The sequence below is a fragment of the Myotis lucifugus genome, unplaced genomic scaffold (genome assembly GCF_000147115.1).
Source record: "Myotis lucifugus unplaced genomic scaffold, Myoluc2.0 scaffold_292, whole genome shotgun sequence".
Classification (NCBI taxonomy): Eukaryota; Metazoa; Chordata; class Mammalia; order Chiroptera; family Vespertilionidae; genus Myotis; species Myotis lucifugus.
This window is the reverse complement of record NW_005871340.1, coordinates 392,474-414,363: the sequence shown is the minus strand read 5'-3', so window position 1 is coordinate 414,363 and position 21,890 is coordinate 392,474. Positions and strand designations below refer to the sequence as shown.

Here is a 21,890-nt window from a genome sequence, read left to right as displayed (position 1 = left end):
TATATTTTATTGATTTTTTACAGAGAGGAAGGGAAAGAGATAGAGAGTTAGTTAGAAACATCGATGAGAGAGAAACATCGATCAGCTGCCTCCTGCACATCTACTGGGGATGTGCCCGCAACCCAGGTACATGCCCTTGACCGGAATCGAACCTGGGACCCTTCAGTCCCCAGGCTGACGCTCTATCCACTGAGCCAAACCGGTTTCGGCTCCTGCACTTTCAATAGGTTATCAGAAAGTCGGAAACTCTTCCAAATGATAATTTTAAATTTAGTCTTACTTCAGTTTTAAAAAGTAGCTCCTTTTTTGACTAGATTTTGAAAGCAAACTTCCCAAAGAGTCAGAGACCCAGGGATAGGTCTGAAGTTTATTCTTTTGAACAGGATTACATGTTAGAAATCTCCAAGAAGTAGCCTTTGTAACTTACTTAGGTTACACTTTTCAGCATATATTCAGTATTTCTCATCTCTAATAGCAGTATGACTATTGAATAGATTTCTAGAAATACTTATCATTTGGGAAGTCTAGGTATCCTAACTCAGTGACAAAAGTAGATAATCCTATTGAGATAAGTTTGGGAAGGGAAAAGCTCATGACTACTTCTCCCATTGTGATAGCTTAGGGAAGTCAAGACTTCCTTTATGTGTGAAGAATATGGGATTATTTCCACTAGACCGTACTTATTATCCAAGGAGTTCTCATTTCTAGTCCTCAGAGGATAATGGGCTCCTTTTGTACTTTGAAAGGTAACTTCTGCGCATATTTGTAATAAGTCATTTCCCTACTTATTGGAAGAGACGGGGAATTCATGGCAAATTCATAGCAGCATTGTATGTTCAAGTTTTCATGTACTTTCCCCCCACATCTTACCTACTTGTCTTATGCTGAGAAAGTATTTACCAAGAAAACCCATAATTGCTCTTACCTCTACAACCACTAGCCTGCTCCTCTCCTTACTGAACTTAGTTTTATACATTTCAGTCTTCTCTACTAGTTGAAGCTCCCTGTAGTCTTTCTTGATGTATTTGAGAAGGTGCTCAAAATCATTAGTTGAAAAAGTCAGCATCTGTCTTCAGTTGGTGCCCTGTCCTCACCACAAGTAAATAAATACAACATTTTAAACGACCATTTGGCAGTGTTTAGGGCTCTCAGCTTTTATGAGCTCAGAAGCTTTGATTTTCCATGAGTGCACCCTAATGACTAGAGCATATTGCGTGTCTGTTTCCTTTCGGAAGACAAGATTGTATCGCAGTGACGGTAAGGAGCTTTGCCTGAGCACTCCAGTGCCAAGTATGGAGCAATTAGACTTACACACGCTTGTGGAATAGTGCTGAGCATGTCTGTCTTTGGCTTGAGACATGACTTAAGGGGAGCACATGGGCCGTTAAGCTTTTTGAGAGGAACTTCTCAGATACTAGATCTCTTAACTCACATTGTGGAATTTTGGGGGAAGTTTATGGTTTACTCTTTACCTCCTAAGACATGCTGATTGGGACATTTCTGTCACAGTCACTAGTGGTTGGTTGGAAGGCTGTCTGGTTTTGCTGCTCAATTCTTAACTTCTTCAGTGACTCGGGAGTTTTCCATTTGGACTTGTGATCTATTTTTGCTGATGAACTTTAATGCCTTTTGGGGCTCTAAAGACAGTAGTATTTTCTTACCTGTTTACTTTGTACTTTGAAGTTCTTTAGGATGTGATATTAAATCTGTGTTTTTAGGGCAGAAGTAAAGAATAAATAATTAACTCTTTAGATATCTTCTGTATTTTAACTTCACTCCCTCACCCAGTCTCAGTCTTTAAATTATCGTTTGATCTTAAGACATTAGGTAGTGGGTGAACTGGGTAAAACAGGTTTTTCTTTTTCTCAACAGCCCATTCCTGCTTTAAAGTTTGGATTTCTGGCTCTTCTGGAAAAGCTGTTGAGGGTTGAATTGTGCAGTGTGTTAGAGGTTAAGAAAGTGGAGGAAGGAGGAAAACAAATCCTTTCTTCTCTGCAGCATTGCAGGGTGGAAGATTTTGATTTTCATTAGTATCTGGCCAAAGAATAAATATTAGCCAGGAACAATGAATGAGTTGATCTCGTTGATTCATGAGGCTGGGACCTGGCTTTAACAGTTCCAGGAAAGCGTGATGATGTCTTTGTACCCCCTGTCTAAGTTTGGTGATTGGGTCTCAGTAATATGTTAACTATTGGGTAATTATTTTGTAAAAGAAGGGGATGGGAAGAGAAGGGGACAAGTTATAATGTAGAGAAACTGTTTTTAACCAAGAGTGCCTATCAGAATCATATGGGGGAGGTTTTACAAAATACATTTTTTTCTGGACTCCACTCTATACTTACTGAACCATCGGGTGCGATATTCTCAGAAAAGCTCTTTGGATGGTTTTGATGCACTTCACTGGTTTTGATGTTCTTCACTAGTGGAAAGAGTATTGACCAGGAAGTTAGATTCTGATGGGGCCTCTGCATGTAGTTTGACCCGAGGGAAGGCACACTTTAGTATTAGTCTTTGAGCCTCAATTTCTTCATCCTTGAAAAGGATTGGGTTAGGTGATCTCTAAGCTGCCTTCAAACAGCAACATTTTATGATTTTGAAGACAACTCTCCTGAAGTACTTTTCAAACTGATTCCTTTCAGTCTTTTTTTTTTTTTTTGAAGTAGGTAATAGTGTAAGTCTCTAGCTGAGAGAAGAGTGAGTTTTGAGAAAATCATTGATAGCTGTTCACACTCCAAAAGCACTCAATGTTTGTAGGACAATGTTCCGATCACTTGGCAGTGTTGTCTGTCTTAGCTGGGAGAGTAGTAAAGCTGTGGCTCTTAATTTAGTTCCTGGAATAAACTAGATGATGTAACTATGAGAACTGTCTATTTTGAACCTGTTGGTTTTCTGATAGTTTGTGCCACTGATAGTTTGGCTCTGGAAACCTGGGCTGTGGAAAATGTAGTGGAAAAAAACAATGTATTTTGAGCCAGAAGGTTTGAGTCCTGGCTGTGAGCTGTGTGACCTTGGGCCTCTGTGTCTTCATCTGTGAAGGATGTTGAGTGGGTCATGAATGGATCTTTAACCTCCCTTTTAATTTAACTCTGATGGCCTATGACAGGATGTGTCTTGTGTGCTCATCAGAAGGGTGCCAGTGTGTGCAGAGTGTGGTTACAAATAACCAGCCATTCTTTTCTGGGTCAAGCCACCACCACTGGGAGAAATGTGGGAGAGGAGGTGGCAGGATCTTCCTAGATCTTAGGAAACAAATTGTCATAAGTATATGCAATATTTCACTTTAGTTGAATAAATGTTGAGTTCCTACCATGTTGAAGATGCTATTCTAGGTGGTGTAGGAGATACAAAAATTAGGTCCTCCTTCTTGTTTATATTCTTATCAGACCTGGTACCATAAGAGAGTTCAGATATTAAAATAATCATTTGGTTATTAGAGTGCTTTCCTTCTAGGACAGATGAACTCAATGCAGTTGGCTTATGCAGTTTGGCCCTGATTGACTCCTGAGAAATAACCTGAATTGTGGCATAGATATTTGGCATCTTACAAATGCAGAGAAGACGTTGTGCTATGTAAGAAGACGAACCTTTTGTAAGGAAGTAGCTTTCCCTGAATCCTGATTTACAATGATACTACAGTGGTATTATTAGGCATTACTGTTTTGAATTTTTCCTCTAGTGAGTGACACTTGGAAGCCTGGTCTGTGTTGTGGTCAGCAGTCTGTATTTGGACAAAGCAGGAAGTTTGAAAGGTACAAGTTGTTATTAGAGCCAAAGGAAACTAATTTGTGTGCACTTTAGTTTTGACCAGACATCATTAGAAGACTTTGTTCTGTGTAATACTCAGCTGAGAAAATTACTACCTTTTCTTTGGCAAGCAATCTGGGTCTCTGTGGCAGTTCAGAAATTATCAGTAGAATAGATCATGACAGCGGAAATGTTTTTCTTTAAAGTTTAGCTCAGGGGTGGGCAAACTTTTTGACTCGAGGGCCACAATGGGTTCTTAAACTGGACCGGAGGGCCGGAACAAAAGCATGCATGGAGTGTTTGTGTGAACTAATATAAATTCAAAGTAAACATCATTACATAAAAGGGTACGGTCTTTTTTTTTTTAGTTTTATTCATTTCAAACGGGCCGGATTCGGCCCGCGGGCCGTAGTTTGCCCACGGCTGGTTTAGCTTGATTTTTAAAAAAATATATTTTATTGATTTTTTACAGAGAGGAAGGGAGAGGGATAGAGAGTTAGAAACATCGATGAGAGAGAAGCATCGATCAGCTGCCTCCTGCACACCCCCCACTGGGGATGTGCCCGCAACCAAGGTACATGCCCCTGACCGGAATTGAACCTGGGAACCTTCAGTCCCCAGGCCGACGCTCTATCCATTGAGCCAAACCAGCCAGGGCGTTAGCTTGATTTTTTAATGTGAGAGGAACAAGAAGGAGAGAGTACATTGGAATGTACTTGTTGGTTCCTCTGCTTGGCTTTACAGCTCTTTGGTACTCTTCTTTTAGGCTGTATTCCTCCAGTTAGTTTTTGGTGTTTATAATGTTTTGAAGTCCTGAGCAATGGTTCCAGAAGTCTTGGATTCAACTTGAAGTGTGAAGTCCTGGGTTTTAGCTCTGACTCTGCTATTTACTACTCGGTTTGCCATAGAGCAAGTCACTTAACCTTTCTTAACTTGTTTTCCCCACCCATAAAGTGAAATTTTTCATTCTTAACCTAAGAACCTCATGAGGTTATAAAGTACAAATAAGATAATATAAAAGATGTTTAAAAATTTTAAGTTGTATAAATATTACCATGTATCCTCTATGAATAAGTAATGCTTTTAAGTGCTTCACCCTTTCCTGTATATGTTTGTCTCGGGCCTTTGGCCTTCTCTTTCTTTTCTTTTTTAAAAAATATATTTATTGATTTCAGAGAGGAAGGAAGAGGGAGAGAGAGATAGAAACATCAATGATGAGAATCATTGATTGGCTGCCTCCTGCATGCCCCCTACTGGGATCGAGCCCGCAACCCAGGCATGTGCCCTTGGCCGGAATCAAACCCGGGACCCTTCAGTCCGCAGGCCGACGCTCTATCCACTGAGCCAAACCGGCTAGGGCAAGGCCTTCTCTTTCTTAATTAGTTCTTTTCCCTCTGTAATCAGGTGGCCACCTAATCTTTGAGTTTTAAAGGGAAGAGAAAGTTTTAAGTGAAGCAAACTGGTGAACTCTCATCCCTGTAAAATAGTGCTATGTAGGTGGTGGGCACTCAGGAATAATTGTTGAATAGATGGAAACCCTTACGCAGTAGGCATCTCTGTAGCAGTGGCATCATTGTGGGGCAGGTCTCAGGATGGTGTGGTAGGCAGTTCTAGGGGCTGCCTGAGTGGAGATGCCATTGTCCTTAAATAAGACAAATGCAGATGGTTAGCTCCTCTTGAGTAGGGATTGCTACGATTTGTATTAGCTCCCAGGAAAGAAGCACATCAGTGTGGACCTGGAAATATATTTTAATGATTCTCATTTGTAGAATGTTTCTTCTGGTATAAATTGGTAATTAAGAAATTGAATGGGGAAAAATCACTGTCTAACTGGCAGTTGGTCAAGTATAGTACTAGTTCTCAAAGAAGTTTTTCTTGGGAGAAAAGGGGTGCGGGTAGTGCCAGTATGGGAAGTTTGCTTATAGAATCTTGTTCTCTTGGAGTAATTTAGGGTCTGATAGAGATTAATTAACATTATTGGGGATAACTGTGGCTACCGATAGGAAATTAACTCATGACTGAAGAATTCTGAATCTCCATTGATTTAGTTACTTCATCACATCATAATCCTGGCCTCACAAGAATGTTAAGAGAATAAATTACAAGTATAAAAAGTATTGAGAATCATGTTAGTGTTCATTCTCTTCACTGCCTTATGCAACCACATTCCAAATGTAAGGAAGCCAGGAGTAAAATCACTCTAGGGCACTAATTTCAAACCTGAAGGTCATGATTTATTTAGAGGAGCATAGAATCAATTTAGTGGGGTCAAGCAGTTAAAAAAAGAAGGAAGAAATAGAAATGTGAGTGCATCACAAGTAATAAGGTGTTAGGTATTAGGGGTTTGGAAATTATTGGTTTGGTTTTATATCTTTTTGTTGTTATGTGTACTAGATTGTGTTGTAAAGTGTGTTTCTGTGGGACCGTGTTGGAAAAGTTTGAAACTCATGGGTCTTACAAGTAACACACCCCAGATTTGCAGACTTCCACTATCGTGTTACATTCATGAAAGTGTCTTGCTGCTTTGAAGTGATTTGAGTGCTTAAGGAGTTCATTATGTTTGGGAATAGCAGGATATTAAACTCCCATAAATTCTAGCAGCTGTCTAATAATGATTAGGATTATTGAATACTATTTTGATGTATTTTAAGGCATCACCTAAATCATTAGAATAAGAAGAGAAAGGCTGGTAGTTTAGTCTTCATTATTTGACAATAGCTTCTTAAAAGTAGTTAACATTTTGAATCTTCACACTACTAAGGTTTATCAGTTTATTTCCTTTAATAATATACTTTCAAAAGATTGATGGTATTTTTTACTGTCATTTTATATATTTCCATTGAGAAAAGTATTTTTTTCTCTCTAGAGGAATATATTTCCAATTTTATAACAAAGTGTGAAAGGAAGGAATGCCTTATGTGGGGAAATTTTACCCAAACTACTGTCCTGTTAAGCAAGGGCTGGAGATAACACATCCACACACACTCACAGGTACATACACAGATACAATTTATTTTGAAATGATTATTTTGTGTTCCTTCTAGATAAAGAATTGGAGACACAGGTTGGTGAAATAATTTGCTAGGAGTTACACGAGAACATAACATTGTGCAAAGAAAACTCTTAGAGTGGCACTGGATCATAATGTGTTCTTTGCCTATGAACACTGAAAATAAAGACTTGGAAGAGTACTGAGTAGTAAGTCAGCAGGCCTGGGTTCCTAGTCTGTGCTCTGATATAGCCTGTCTGTATAAGGTTAGGCATGTTGTTTCAGGTTGGGGTCTCTGTTTGATCTCCAAAGGTCCCTTCAACATTTAGGTTGTTGCTTCCCACATGGCTGGAGTATTGCATCAGGACCCATCCTGGGGTTTGTGCTGTTTGCAAGGCCCCAAGGAACTGCCTCATTTTTTTTCTCCAAGGAGAGAGCATACATTACCCCACAGAGCCCTATAATGCAATGACATGTCAGCACTATGAGGTGCTTCAATTCATTGGGGACTGAGCCTAGGTTGTTTGTAGTAACCAAGAAGGATCTTGGAATGAGGCCAGGAGATGTAATTTCTGTGACCAACTAGTTCATGCTCAAAAAGCTTGCTAGGATCCATCTAAGTACAGTATCATTCTGTCTTTGGAGTAAGAGAAATTAGAATTATATCTCCTGTTAAAGACTTTGAATTCAAGGACTCCCATTATATTCTTGTAGCAATTACATATATATGTATTCTTGCCAAATATAATTTTATAGATTTTAGCAAGGAATGCCTTCATATCTTAATAGGCTTAAAAATTAAATTAGTTTGCATTTGCTGATTCTTTGACCTCTCCCTAATATTAGTTATATTGCTTTATTGTTCAGTGCTGTGAAGAGTGATAATATCTACAGTCAACTTTTGACATTGGCAATAACCTCTGTTCTCTGGGTAAATTAGGAACTATATCACCAGAGGAAAATCTGATCTGAATGATTGTTGTTCCATCATCCCATTCATCCACACTATTAAACCATTTGGTTTGATCACAGCTTTCACCACAAGATTCTTTATAATGATGGAAATTACGACATGTTTGATGATGATGGACTCCTCTGGTCTTTCCTCAGGTCTTGACTGCCACTGCCACTGCCACTGGTGTGCAGATTTGAGGTTGTTGATAGCAACAATGGGCTCTGGGGAATGGTCACCAAGAACTTAAGAGGAGGTTGTAGATAAGCCATGTTTCCATGGATAGCCCTCTAGGGAACCCAGTACTTGACTAAAGTTAATGACCTTATGCCGCAGCCTAATTGCTAAGGGCATAAATGTTTTTAACAAACATTTGTTGAGCGCTGTCTCCTTCTAAGCTTTCATGTACCTATTAGAACATTGGTAGATGTTCAACAGGAAATATCATTATCTTTTTCTCAAAATCTCTCCTCCTCCTTCTACTTCCCCTCCTGTTCTTTTACTCAGTTTCTCAAACTTGAACTTGGAATTATTTGTACCCTTTCCACTCCATACTTTCTATGTCTAATAAGTTATAAAACCCTGTTTGCTTCACTACCAAAAATGTTTTTCAAATCCATACTGCTTTTTGTCCCCAATGTTTTACTGTTTAAGGTCAAGCCCAGTTTATTTTTCTCCTGGACTGTTTCAATAATCCCTTTAAACTAAAATTTTCATTTCTAATCTCTGTCCTCCTCCTTTTTAGCTCTCAGTCAGTTATCTTTTTTTAAAATTACTTTTCTGATTAACAACACATGACTTTTATTTTTGTTTTTGTTGTTTTACAGTTTGCTTTATTTTTACTCAACATTATATTCTGGAAATTTTTCCATGTAGTTCATTCAGATCTATCTTCTTTTTAATGCTGCATTAAAATGTGTATAGTCCTGGTCAGGTGGCTCAGTTGGTTGGAGCATCATCCCTACACCAGAAGGTTTCGGGTTTGATTCCTGGTCAGGGTGTATACCTAGGTTGTGGGTTTGATCCCCCATTGGGGTGCATACGGGAGGCAACTGATCAATGTTTCTCTTACATCGATGTTTTTTTCTCTTTCTCTCTGTCTCTCCTGTCTCTCCTGTCTCTCGCCCTCTTCCTCTCTCTCTAAACTCAATAAAAAATACAGTCTCAGGTGAGGATTAAAAAAAGTGTTTATTATAGTTTATTTAGCCATTCCTTTATGAATGAACATTTTTGTTATTTCCATTTTTCCCTTTGTTACAGAGAATACTGAAGTGAGTGTCCATAAACATGTGCAAGATGCCAAAAAGTGGGATTTCTGGGTCAAAATGAATGAATGTTGACAGTTGACACTGGCAACTCACATTACAAAAAGTGCCTATCGATTTATACTCCCACTTTCCATGCCTTTTTTTTTTTTTTTAAAGGATCATTGGTAATCTGGACTTAGTGTATTTCTGCCTCAGTGCTCTAATTGACATATTTACTCATTTACTGTCAGCCACTGTCCTAGTTTTTATTCAGTACAAATTGTGTGCTGGGCAGTCTCTATATGCTGCGGATTTAGTACCTGGTAAGACAGATAGGATCCCTGCCTTCATCTAGCTTACCCTCCTAACACATAAACTTTTTGCTATTCCCAGATTTCTTTTATGCATTTGCAGCTACTTTTCTCTCTTCCTCCTATGGCTTTTTTTTTTTTTAATGTTTTTTGCCTGGGTAATTTTCTTTGGTCATTCTTTTACCTTTTTAACCTGGTTAGATTTTATCTTCTGTCATATCTTCCCCTAGATAGGCCTTCTCAGTGGTCTCTCTTAGCACCTCACTTGCATTCTTTTTATAGTGTTTATGGTGAAGAGTTTTTTTTAAATTTATTTTTTATTGATTTCAGAGAGGAAGAGAGAGGGGGAGGGGGAGAGGGAGAGGAAGTGGGAGAGAGAGAGGGAGAGAGAGAAAGAGACATCAGTGATGACAGAGAATCATAGATTGGCTGCCACACTTGGGGATCGAGCCCACAACCTGGGCATATGCCCTGACTGGGAATCAGTTGATGCTCAACCACTGAGCCACACCAGCTGGGCTATGCTGAAGAGTTTTAATTATTTGTTTATATATGTGTGCACTTGTGTATGCATGTATGTGTAGGCATGCACACTCACACACACATACCTCTCCCATTAGAGTATAAGCTCAGTAAGGGCAGGCACCTGTGATACTTACCTAAATGCTCCCCCAGCTTAATGCCTTAAACATTGGAGATGCTTAATAAATGTTGAGTAAGTGAATGAATAACAAACTATCAGATTAACTTACTTTGTATAGGGCACACAGGGGCTTGTAAATATGACTAAGATCTGTCTTCAAGGACTAACCATGTAGTCAGGGAGATAAGAAACAGATGAGTAGACTGCAAGGTGATTTGTGATAAGCTCTGTGTAGAGCTGGGATGGGGAACCTTTATTCTGCCAAGGGCCACTTGGATATTTATAACATCATTTGCGGGCCATACAAAATTATCAACTTAAAAATTAGCCTGCTATACTTGGTCAAACATTTAATTAACTCACCCCTAATGCCTTGGCAGGGCCAGACCAAATAATTGACGTTCCCACTCCTGGTGTAGAGGCACAAATGGGTACTTGAGAATTTAAAGAGAGAGGTGTATTCTCATGAATAGGCTATTCTGGTAAATTTCAGATGAGAGGGCTTTTTTCTAATTTGTGAGTGATGCACATAGTGTTAAGATATGTCCCTGGCCCCCAGAGTTTTTAGTCAAATAGGGCCTTAGAGCAGAGATTGTAGTCTATGGTCTGTGGGCCAAATCAGACCTGCTATCCATTTTTGTACAGCCTATGAGCTAAGAATGATATTTTACATTTCAAAAATTGTTTTTATAAAGAGAATATTTGGTGCTATGTGTAATGATATGAAATTCAGATTTTAGCATCTGTAATTAAATATTGTTGGAACACAGCCACGTTCTTTTGTGTACCCACTGTCTGACTGCATTTGTGCTACAACAGCAGAGCTGCATAGCTATAACAGACACTTTTTGGCCTGCGATGCCCACAGTACTTATTCTGGCCTTTTACAGCAACAGTTTGCCAAATCCTGGACAGAAGGTGGGAGAAATTCAGATAAAGTTGAGAAGAGGAGAAAGACATCCATATTGAGAATGAATGTTTGAGTTGAGTGAGACAGTGAATACTGTAGTCAGGCTGAAGCTTTAGAGCTGAAATGATGATCTAGCTTATCCTTTTATTTTACAGAATAGATAGAAGATCAGAAATCTTGTCAAAGTCCACAGGACTTATAGAGGGGCAGTGTTCACCGGAGTAAAAGGAGCAGGAGCTTTTGGTGATAAGATTATTGCTGGGGTAGGGCCAGATTATGTCCTTGCCCTTGAAAGATGAGAGTTGAAGAAAAACTAGGAACAGACTTTTCCTTTCTCTCTCTGAATATAATATTTCTTTTTTTTTCTCTTGTATTTCTAGAAGGCCTTTGAGCCCTACTTCGAGATTTTGGAAGTATATTCCACAAAGGCCAAGAATTACGTAAATGGTCATTGCACCAAATATGAGCCCTGGCAGCTAATTGCATGGAGTGTCGTGTGGACCCTGCTGATAGTCTGGGTATATGAATTTGTCTTCCAACCGGAGAGTAAGTATACTGTCCTCTCTGTAAAGAAACAGTGGAGGTTCACTAGCTTTGAAACTCACAGTGATGATGACTGATTCCTTGCCTTTTAGTTTTGTTCTGGTTTTTAAAATTTAATGGGAAGTGGGACATTGTCTTCTGATTGGCAAAGTCTTATTATAATAGGAATCTTGTGTAACTATTACTGCTTACTAGTATGTTGATTTTTCTGGATTTGCAACTTACATAAAAACTCGTAAGAAATTAGTCATTGTAAGGATCACAGATATCTGAGTGCGGCTTAAATCTTCTTCAGTTTTAGTTTCTTGTCTAGAACGTAATCGTGCCACCTGGACCTCCCAAAGTAGGAATCATTACTTTAATTTTAGGCCATCCTTTCAAGATTAGGTGAAATTGAAACAGCACCCATGCAATGATCATTTCAGTGTCTGCTGTGTACCAGGCATTGTGCTAGGCTCTGGGGATATCTAAATAAGTGATAGAGGGCCCTGTCTCTTGGACTTGACCTTCTGATATCAGGAGACAGTGCACTTTGAGCTTCCTGGGTAGTGCCTCAGGGAGCTAATTGATATGGGGAAGAAAGAGGAAGCCACTTCTCTAGAGTTTAGAAGATGAGAAGTCTTTTAGCCATCAGTTTGTAAATCCTACATCCTTCCTAAGGTCCTACTTACCCTCCCCGCCACCCCCCCCCCCAAAAAAAAACACCCCAACCTGATTACATATTTCCTCCTTGTTAATTATTTTCCCCTGAACTTTGTGCTTGGGAAGTAAATGGTAGGAGTGGTGGTGGGTGTTCTGTAGCACTCCTGAATCCCTTTCCTACCCTTATTAGGGTATCCCAGTTAACTTCCTTGGGATAAGAAACCATTAACATTGAAGGAATTTCTCATATGTCTAAAATTTCAACAACTATCTTTTTCCCTGATCACATTTGTTTGAAGGGGCTCTTTAACTATTTTTTCTGCTTTTCTTTCTCTCCCCCCAGGAAAATCAAATTAGAAGCTAGATTCTGTTTTATTTCTATCATGCAAATAGCCATTGATCCATTCTGTAACATTGCATAGTAAAATTAGTTCACTCCAGCTTTAAACACCCAGTCCTCAGTTTCTGTTCCTAGTCTTTGCAGGCTTTTCTCAAACTCTGAAAACGTAGATAGACTAACCCTGTTAGTGCCTGTACTTGTGCTAGTCCCAGGCTGTATCTGCTCTGTGGTTTGGAAATGGACACAGACCTTGTCTTTTTGCTCAGGCTTATTCCTTTCTGGGAACCTTTTTTTTTTTTTAAGTTTATCTTTATTGTTGAAAGTATTACAGATGTTTCCCTTTTTACCCCCATAAACCCCCTCCACCCAGGCCTTCCCCACACTATTTTCTGTCCCTGGGCTATGTATATATGCATATAAGTTCATTGGTTCATCTCTTCCTGCTTTCCCCCTGCCTCCCCCACACCCTTTGAAATATGTCTGTCTGTTGTATGTTTCAATGTCTCTGGATCTTTTCTGTTCATCAGTTTATTTTGTTCATTAGATTTCACATATAACTGAGATCATGTGATACTTGTCTTTCTCTGACTGGCTTATTTTGCTTAAGTATAATACTCTTCAGGTTCCCTCCATGCTGTCTCAAAAGGTAAGAGATCCTTATTTTTTACAGTTGCATAATATTCCATGGTGTGAATGTACCACAGTTTTTAAATCATCTACTGATGGGCACTTGGCTGTTTCCAAATCTTAGCTATTGTAAATAACGCTGCTGTGAACATAGGGGTGCATATATTATTTCTGATTGGTGTTTCTGGTTTCTTGGGATATATTCCGAGCAATGGTATCATTGGGTCTAATGGCAGTTCCATTTTTAATTTTTTGAGGAAAGTCCACACTGTTTTCCATTGTGGTTGTACCAGTCTGCATTCCCTCCAACAGTGTACTTGGGTTCCTTTTTCTTCGCATCCTAGCCAGTACTTGTTGTTTGTTGATTTACTGATGATAGAGATTCTGGCAGGTGTGAGGTGGTACCTCATTGTTGTTTTAATTTGCATCTCTCTAATGATTAGTGACTGAGCATTTTTTCATATGTCTCTTGGCCATCTGCATGTCTGTCCTCTTTGGAGAAACGTCTATTCAGGTCTTCTGCCCATTTTTTAACTGGGTTGTCTTCCTTTTGTTGAGTTGTATGAGTACTTTATATATTTTGGAAATTAAGCCCTTATCAGATGTATCATTGGCAAATGTATTCTCCCATACAATGGGTTCCCTTTTCATTTTGATGCTGGTTTCTTTTGCTGTGCAGAAGCTTTTTAGTTTGCTGTAATCCCATTTGTTTTGTTTTGTTTTTTCCTTTGTTTTTCTTGTCCTAGGTGATATATTGGTGAAAATTCTCCATGAGATGTCTGATATTTTGCTGTCTATGATTTCTTCTAGGAGTTTTATGGTTTTACCACTTCCATTTAGTCTTTTATCCATTTTGAGTTTATTATTGTGTAAGGTATAAATTGGTGGTCTAGTTTCATTTTTTTACAAGTACCTGTCCAATTATCCCAGCACCATTTATTGAAGAGACTGTCTTTACTCCATTGTATGCTCTTGCCTCCTCTGTCAAATATTAATTGAGCATATGGCTTAAGTCAATTTCTGGGTTCTCTGTTTTGTTTCATTGATCCCTCGGCCTGGCCAGCGGGGAAAGGGCCGAAACCAGCAGTCCGACATTCCCCAAGGGGTCCCGGAGTTCGAGAGGGCACTCTGCAAAGTTGCTGTTGCTCAACAGCTCCTGTGTTGAGCGTCTGCCCCATGGTGGTCAGTGTGCATCATAGCTACCGGCCAGTCAGCTGGTCGGCCGGTTGCTTAGGCTTTTATATATATAGATAATAAGATATACATACATAAGATAACATTTCCCATTTTCCCCATTTTAAAAATGTACATTTCAGGGGTATTACATTCACAATGTTGTGCACCCATCATTACCATTCCTCTTTAGAGCTTTTTCATCATCCTAAACGGAAACTCTGTCCCCATTAAACAATTGCTCCCCATACCCTCCTCTCCCCAGCTCCTGATAGCCACTATTCTATATACTTTTCCTTTTAAGGTGGTGCATTTGTAAAAACAGACAAGGTTAGAGATTTGTATTCCTTTGCTATAATTCGTATTAGCTTTAGGCGTTTACTTCTATTTCCAGTTCTGCAGCCCACAGTGCTCATGTGCATTTTGCTTAACTGGTAGAAGCAGAGCATCCTAGGTCTTGGTACTTACTGCCTTTAGTGTTCCAAAAAGAATGTGCTGGCCTCGAAGCATTCTATGAGAAAATTCATAGTAGCCGGGTGCACCTAGATCTTTGTGAACTCAATTCAAGCCATTTCAGTTGTTTTATTTTTAATATTTTGTATTATTACAGAAGTAGCATATGTTCATTGTAGAAAATCAGACATAGATAAGCCATCATAAGAAAATTAAAATTTTGCTACCTAGATCTAACCACTGTTTATGTGTCTATATTATATATCCATACAAAATGTAGTTTCTGTAGGTCAAAAATTGTTGAATGTTGGCAATTTCATAGTTTTATGCATATATACACACACAGCACACTTCTTGTTTTGTAACTTCCAACTTAGATTTTACACACATAAAAATATTTGTCTTCCCTCCAGACATTGGAGATCATTTTGACAGCAATGCCTTTTTTTTTTCCAGAAACTTGCTCATGTAGAGAAGTATTCTACATATCACTGAACAATCAAGTTATTTTTAGTATATTGCCCTAGAGGAGTCTAAAGTCTGGACTAGTGTTAAACTTTGCTAATATTGAAACTCTGAATACTTTTCTGAGGGAAAGGGTAATTCTAGAACACAGAATGGATGCCAGGGTAGATAAGAACAAGCAGCAGCAGGAACCGGTGGGAGGATGGGCAGGGGTAGCAGCTCTCTAAGGTGTTCTCTCTTCCTTCTTTATGTTGTGTCATTATCTGCTCAAATTCTTACCACTTGATGCTGCCTTTAACTGATTGTCAGTAGTTCATCAACAGAAATCAGTTATGTGGTAGGAGGGTGTGATCAACTCTCCCAGTTTCTAGCCCTGACAACACCCTTAAGTTCTCGTAGCCTGTTTTCTCACAATAAATTGAGTATATAAATACCTGCCTTACCTAATCATAGGATAATATGAGGATTGAGTGGCATAATTTGTGTGGAAGGAATTTGTAAACTGTAAAGAGCCATGCATTGATTTTCTTACATTGACATTTTCTATTTTATTACCTTAACGTATTCTAATTACTTCTCTTTCTGTACTTCTGGGGACTTTTACTTTCGAGATCATCTTTTTCGATAGTGACCACATGGTCTTCTCATTTTAATGTCTCCATCTCTGATCCTGTATTCTGTTCTTTTTACCCTGTACCATTTTATTTCACCTTTCACCAAATTAGTCTATTCTTTCTTCTCTACCTAGTCACATTACTATACTTTTGGACACCTGAATCAGTTTGCTAATTTGTGGAACTCTTTCCACCTCATTAATTACTACTTCATTTATGAAATAAGCAAGTGGTTCTGAATCTTTACAGCTTTACAGCTTTAACATGGCTAGAGGTACAGTTGACACTTGAACAACATGGGATTAGGGGGACTGACCCCTGCACAGTCGAAAATCCATGTGTAACATTTTTTTTGTTTTGTTAATCTGCACCTGAGGATATTATTTCCATTGCTTTTTAGAGAGAGTGGAAGGGAGGGAGGGATGAGTGGGAGGGGGTGAAAGACAGAGAGAGAGACACTTAGATTAGTTGCCTCTAGGATCAAATCTGCAACCCAGATACATGCCCTTGATCAGGAATCAAACCTGAGACCCTTCATTGAGCAGGCCAGCGCTCTAACCATTGAGCACACCAGCTAGGGCCCATGTATAACTTTTGATTCCCCCAAAACTTAACTACAGTCCCTCACTATCTTCAGGCAATTAGTCCCAGGACTCCCCACGGATACCAGAATTAGTGGATGCTCAGGTCCCTTATATAAAACTAGAGGCCCGATGCACAAAATTCGTGCAAGGGTCTCGGCCCTCACAGCCCCACCTCCCTCGGCCCTTGCAACCCCAGCTTCGTCCGGAAGGTCGTCCGGATGGTCGTTCCACTGTTTGGCAGTTCGGTCGATTTGCATATTACGCTTTTATTATTATAGATGGCCTAGAACAGTGATGGCGAACCTATGACACGCGTGTCAGAGGTGACACGCGAACTCATTTTTTTGGTTGATTTTTCTTTGTTAAATGGCATTTAAATATATAAAATAAATATCAAAAATATAAATCTTTGTTTTACTATGGTTGCAAATATCAAAAAATTTCTATATGTGACACGGCACCAGAGTTAAGTTAGGGTTTTTCAAAATGCTGACATGCCGAGCTCAAAAGGTTCGCCATTACTGGCCTAGAACAATGCATGTAGTTAGTCCTCCTCAGCTGCAGATTTCCCAACTGTGATCAAAAGTACTGTTTGTGATTCACAGCAGATTGGAAATCTGGGGATTCAGAGTGCTATATATTTATTTTAAAAAATCTGCATATAAGCAGACCCATTCAGTTCAAACCTATGTTGTTCAAGGGTCAACTATAGTCAAATAACAAGCAGTTTAAATATCCAATACTAAGTTATGCTCATTTGATGGACTATTTTTATTAATGTAGAAAATGCTTTAAGTGAGATGAGTATACAATATTTTATATACAATAAGATCTCAGTTACATATTACAATGTGTAGAACATGGGACTGAAAGGAAATACTTCAAAATGTAAACAGAAAAGTAACTACAGGTAAGAGGTTTTAGTCCTTTTGTCTTCTTATTCAGTCTGTGTCTTAACTACCGGCTTTTGTCCCAGTCATTTATAGAGAGTTAACCATAGAGTGAGGTGGAAAGACAGGGATGCAACATAAACAAAAACAGCAAGATGCAAGACTTTATATAATGACTAAAAGAAGGTACACACACATTCTGTTGTTGAGAGCACACTCCTTGTGGCCAGAGAAGTTGGAATGCCCAGATCTCCTAGCAATGCAGTAAAAGTTCATGTTCAGTTCATGCCCTGTATGAAAGCTCAGTATAGATTCCTTATACACATTTGGGGTAACTGAACATTTCTGTTGTGCATTTGAAGCAGCATAGAGTCCTGGGAGTCTCGGACTAGAAAAACAAAGACTTCACTTAAATCCCTGCTCCATCACCAATTTGATCTGTGGCCTTGAGGAAGTTATTAATGCTTTCACCCATTGTTGCCTTTGGATAGTATGTAGTACCTCCTGTGCCAACCTCAAAATCTTGTTGTCAGTCAATTAGATATAGTGAATGTGAATTCATTAAAGGTAGAATAGTCTATTTTGATGCCATGTATTTATAATTATTGTCATTAACAGGATCAGAATTCCATATTTGCCTTATGTACTGGCCAACAGAATGGAGTCTGATTGATATAATGATATTGAAGGCCTTTTTAGGTCCAGAAAATGTTGTTAGGATATATGTTGAATGAGAGACGAGTCTAGATCCTGAAAAAAAAGCAAGCATTGGTCATTTGTTTTCAGAGAGGAAAGAGAAATGTTGGACCTCTGTAAACCTCGAGAAGCTAGAAAATTCTGGAATACATATGTCATTTGACCAAGCAGTCCTGTTTCTGGGAATTTATCCTATGTAGGTATTCTTGTATGTATGGAGTACGGTATGTGTTATAAAGTTTATTTTAGCATGGTTTGTAATAGCAAATACTAGAAACAACCTAAGTGTCCATCAGGAAGGGGCAGGTTAAGTAAATTATGGCAATACATATAATGAAATACTCTACAGCTATAAAAAATGAGTGAGGTAGCACCAATCTTTAAGAAAAAATATTTTTATTGATTTCAGAGAGGAAGGTAGAGGGAGAGAGAGAAACATCAATGATGAAAGAGAAAATCATTGATTGGCTGCCTCCTACACCCCCCCCCCCCCCTTACTGGGGATGTGCCCTGACTGGAGATGTGTCCTGACCTCCTGATTCATAGGTTGATGCTCAACCACTGAGCAACACAGGCTAGAGGAAAATATTTCTAAGTAGAAGAAGTTCTAGTACAGTGCTAGAATATGCTTGCTACCTTTTGTGTAAAAATAGAGACAAATAAGAATAGATCTTTATTCTTGCTTGTATATGCATAAAGAAATTCTAGAAGGGTATTTTAGAAGCTAGTAGCAGTGTTTTCGTGGGGGTAGGATGAGGTCTGGGGGTAGATGAGAAACTTTTAACTCTGTGTGCATACATTTATTTATTTTTTACTTTTTAAACCATGTAATCATATAACTTACTTAAAAAATTAAAAGTTTTTTTTTAATGGAAAGAAACTCTACCTTTGTGACCTGAGGGCAAATGGGGTTGCAGAGGACATACCCGAATAGTTCGTGCACTATGACTAGCATGTTGTATCCATGGATAATAGAACCATTTGTTTCTTTTAGGTTTATGGTCAAGGTTTAAAAAGAAATGCTTTAAGCTCATCAGGAAGATGCCTATTATTGGTCGCAAGGTAAGTGGGATCTGTATAGATCTTCCTCCCCTACCCACCCCCATGGTCATACCTCTTTCTCTTTATTGACTGAACCTGGTATTCTCACAGGGGAGGTGTGTTTGTGTCCTCCACCTCCAAGGAACATTTGATAATGTTTGGAGACATTTTTGGTTATCACAGCTGGAGAGGAATGCTGTTCGCATTTAGTGGGTAGTGGCCAGGGATGCTGCTTAAACTTCCTACATACAATGCACAGGACCACCCCTGCACACAGCAGAGGATTATGGCTCAACATGTCAGAATCTCCAAGATCGAGAAACCTTACTTAACCTTTTCTGCAACATATGTGACTAAAGGAGAAAGGAGATGTCTGTTAAGAATTTGAAATTAGAAAACTTGACAGAAGTGACATGATGCTCTGGAGCAATATTTGCTGGGCTGATTGTAGTTATTTATGTGGGGGTTGAGTGCTTACGTGGTTTAGATCAAGGTTGGCAAATTCTCTGTAAAGGCTGGATATGAAACATTTTAGGCTTTGTAGGCCATACTGTGTCACAACTCCTCAACTCTGCCCTTGCAGAGGGAATGCAGCAACAGGATCATAGGTAGAGGAATGAACCTGGCCGTATTCCAGGGAACTTTCTTTACAAAAATAGGCGTAGGCCAGATTTGGGTTGTAGTTTGCTGATCCCAGGTTTAGAAACTTCGATAACAGAGCTATTCTCTTGCTCTTTGTACCTATCCATAGTCTAGTATGTTCCCTTTATTGTATTTTCTCTGCCCTCACCCTCACTGAGGATAAAATAGTCACCTCTGTACCCTTCCTTTTTATCACAGATGAAGATAAACAGGGCAGGCCCCATTGCAAGCTTTAAGGAAGCAAATGAGTTCTTGATGTCTTCATCTCCTCCCGTATCCTGCCCTTCACCTCAGCTTCTCATCAATCTTTCTTTTATTTTTGGCTTTCAATTCCCTTTTCTGGCCAGACCAGCAATGATGTCAGTTATCTTTAGCCTTTAACTGAAATCCATTCAGAGCACTATATAAACACTCCCAACTATGTGTTATCAAGTTCATTTCCTGTGGGGAAGTAGAAGTAATAACTGGGGTGGAGATAGGGCATCAGAGTAGATACATAGGCTTTTATTTTACTTCCAATTACATTAAGCCCCCAAATTAAATCTGCTTTGGTCCTTATAGAATAAGGGGTCAGGGAAGAGGGAAGATATAATGGACGGACTGGCTCATTAAGGATAATAGCATTTCCCCTTTTCAGTTCCTATATTTTTCCTGCCCTGATTTTTCTTCATGTTTTTTCTCTTTCAATTTCAGATTTTGAGACAGTGCTAGGGTTTCAGAACCTATTCTCAGATTTATGAACTAACAGAATTGGAAGGGGCTTAGAAACTATATAATGAATCACCTTTCATATTTTAGAAGCAGATTTTGAGGCTCAGAGACAAGTTATTTATTTTGAGTGAGCACTTTGGTTACAAGCTGTGGCCAGCCTGAGGGGATAGAACGCTGTCTTCCTGGCACTTCCCAGGGTGGCTTGAGCTTATGTGGGGGGAGGTGTGCAGGGCCTCCAGAAGCCTCCTGTGCTCTGTACCTGTCTTTTGAAGGAGTACATCACTTGGACATGCACCAGAGTCCGTTTTACTGCTGCTTGGCCCGTTTTCTGGTGACTGTTCGTGGCTCTACCTTTGTTTCTTTAGCGGACACACTAGCTGCTGCCAGGGCAGGAACAAGGTCCAAATGTTGCCCTCAAAGAAGTGCTGACATTAGCAAATGCAAACCAAGTAAAGCAGGTGGTGATGTTGACATGGTGGGGTGGGGAGGGGGTTGGGGGGTGAGGACCGAGTGCATCTTTGACCTTCAGAGAAAAAGTCAACTTTTCAGATTTCTAAGAAACTGTTGCACATGCCAGAAAGTAGTTGCACAAACTGTCATCATCTCTCTTTAAGAAAAAAGTACCCTCCTTTTTCTGTAGTATTTGTGTGGTGCCCAGCCTTTGGCAGTTGACTTAGTGTCACAACTGGTTCTTCTCTATACTGTATTCTTCCACCTCCTTGTTAACTTTGTCTTTCTTACCTTTGGAGATCCAAGATGAGTTGAACAAGGTCAAGGATGATATTAGCAAGAACATGTCATTTCTGAAAGTGGACAAGGAGTATGTGAAGGTTCTGCCCTCTCAAGGTCTGAGCTCGTCTGAAGTTCTGGAGAAGCTCAAGGAGTACAGCTCTATGGGTATGATTCTCTGCACATGCATGCTACCTACTTCAGTAACCTAGCTGGGCGGCCAGTTAATGTGTGTGAAGTTAAGAACAATTCATCCTGCCATCTCTCTCTCTCTCTCTCTCTCTCTCTCTCTTTCACACACATACACACACACACACACTTCCAGTCTCACCCTCTCTCTCTCTCAGACACACACTCAGTCTCACCCTCTCCCTCACATGTGCAAGAAAAGAACAGAAAGGTTCATCCAGATATGTAAATGCTCAGAAGGGCCTGTCTCAAATGTTGACTTTCATATTTTAAAATTTATATTTAGATTCATCTTCATCCATAAAACAAACAAATCTCAGACAGTGGAACTTGGTTCCGTTTCCTTTTGTAAGCCTGAGAAAAACAGATTCATTTGTTCTTTGAAAAGATATGTGTAATAAAAATGAGTGACTTACTTAATTTCTCTGTGCTTCAACTTCTGTCTCTCTGCAATGGGAATGGGAATACTGATTTGAAAGGATGATTATAGAGATTGAATAAGATTATACATGTAAATGTATAATACCCTGGTATATAGTAAGTGCTCAATAAATGTTAATTATTAACACAAATGCATGTTTGTTTCACATTAAAGTCATATTATGAATACCTTTTTAAGTAGGCTTTTTAGTTTAGGATAATTTATAGAAAATTTGCAAAGATAATACAGAGATTTCCCATCTATCCCTTATCCAGCTTCTCCTGATTTTAACATTTAAAATAACATTCATCAAAACTAAAAAATTAACATTGGT

At 39.2% G+C, this 21,890-nt stretch overlaps 1 protein-coding gene across 2 annotated transcripts in view; it reads left to right on the top strand.

The window, feature by feature from the left end:
- SGPL1 (sphingosine-1-phosphate lyase 1) overlaps positions 1-21,890 on the top strand; it is a 56,584-nt gene that overhangs the window by 11,147 nt on the left and 23,547 nt on the right. The window contains exons 2-4 of one of the 2 annotated variants that reach the window (XM_006099949.3): positions 11,177-11,342; positions 18,818-18,885; positions 20,967-21,114. In XM_006099949.3, coding sequence (XP_006100011.1) covers positions 11,177-11,342; positions 18,818-18,885; positions 20,967-21,114 — 382 coding nt within the window. Of the gene's footprint in view, positions 1-11,176; positions 11,343-17,915; positions 18,020-18,817; positions 18,886-20,966; positions 21,115-21,890 lie in introns of those variants that run through there. The other variant, XM_023763599.1, reaches the window with a different exon arrangement.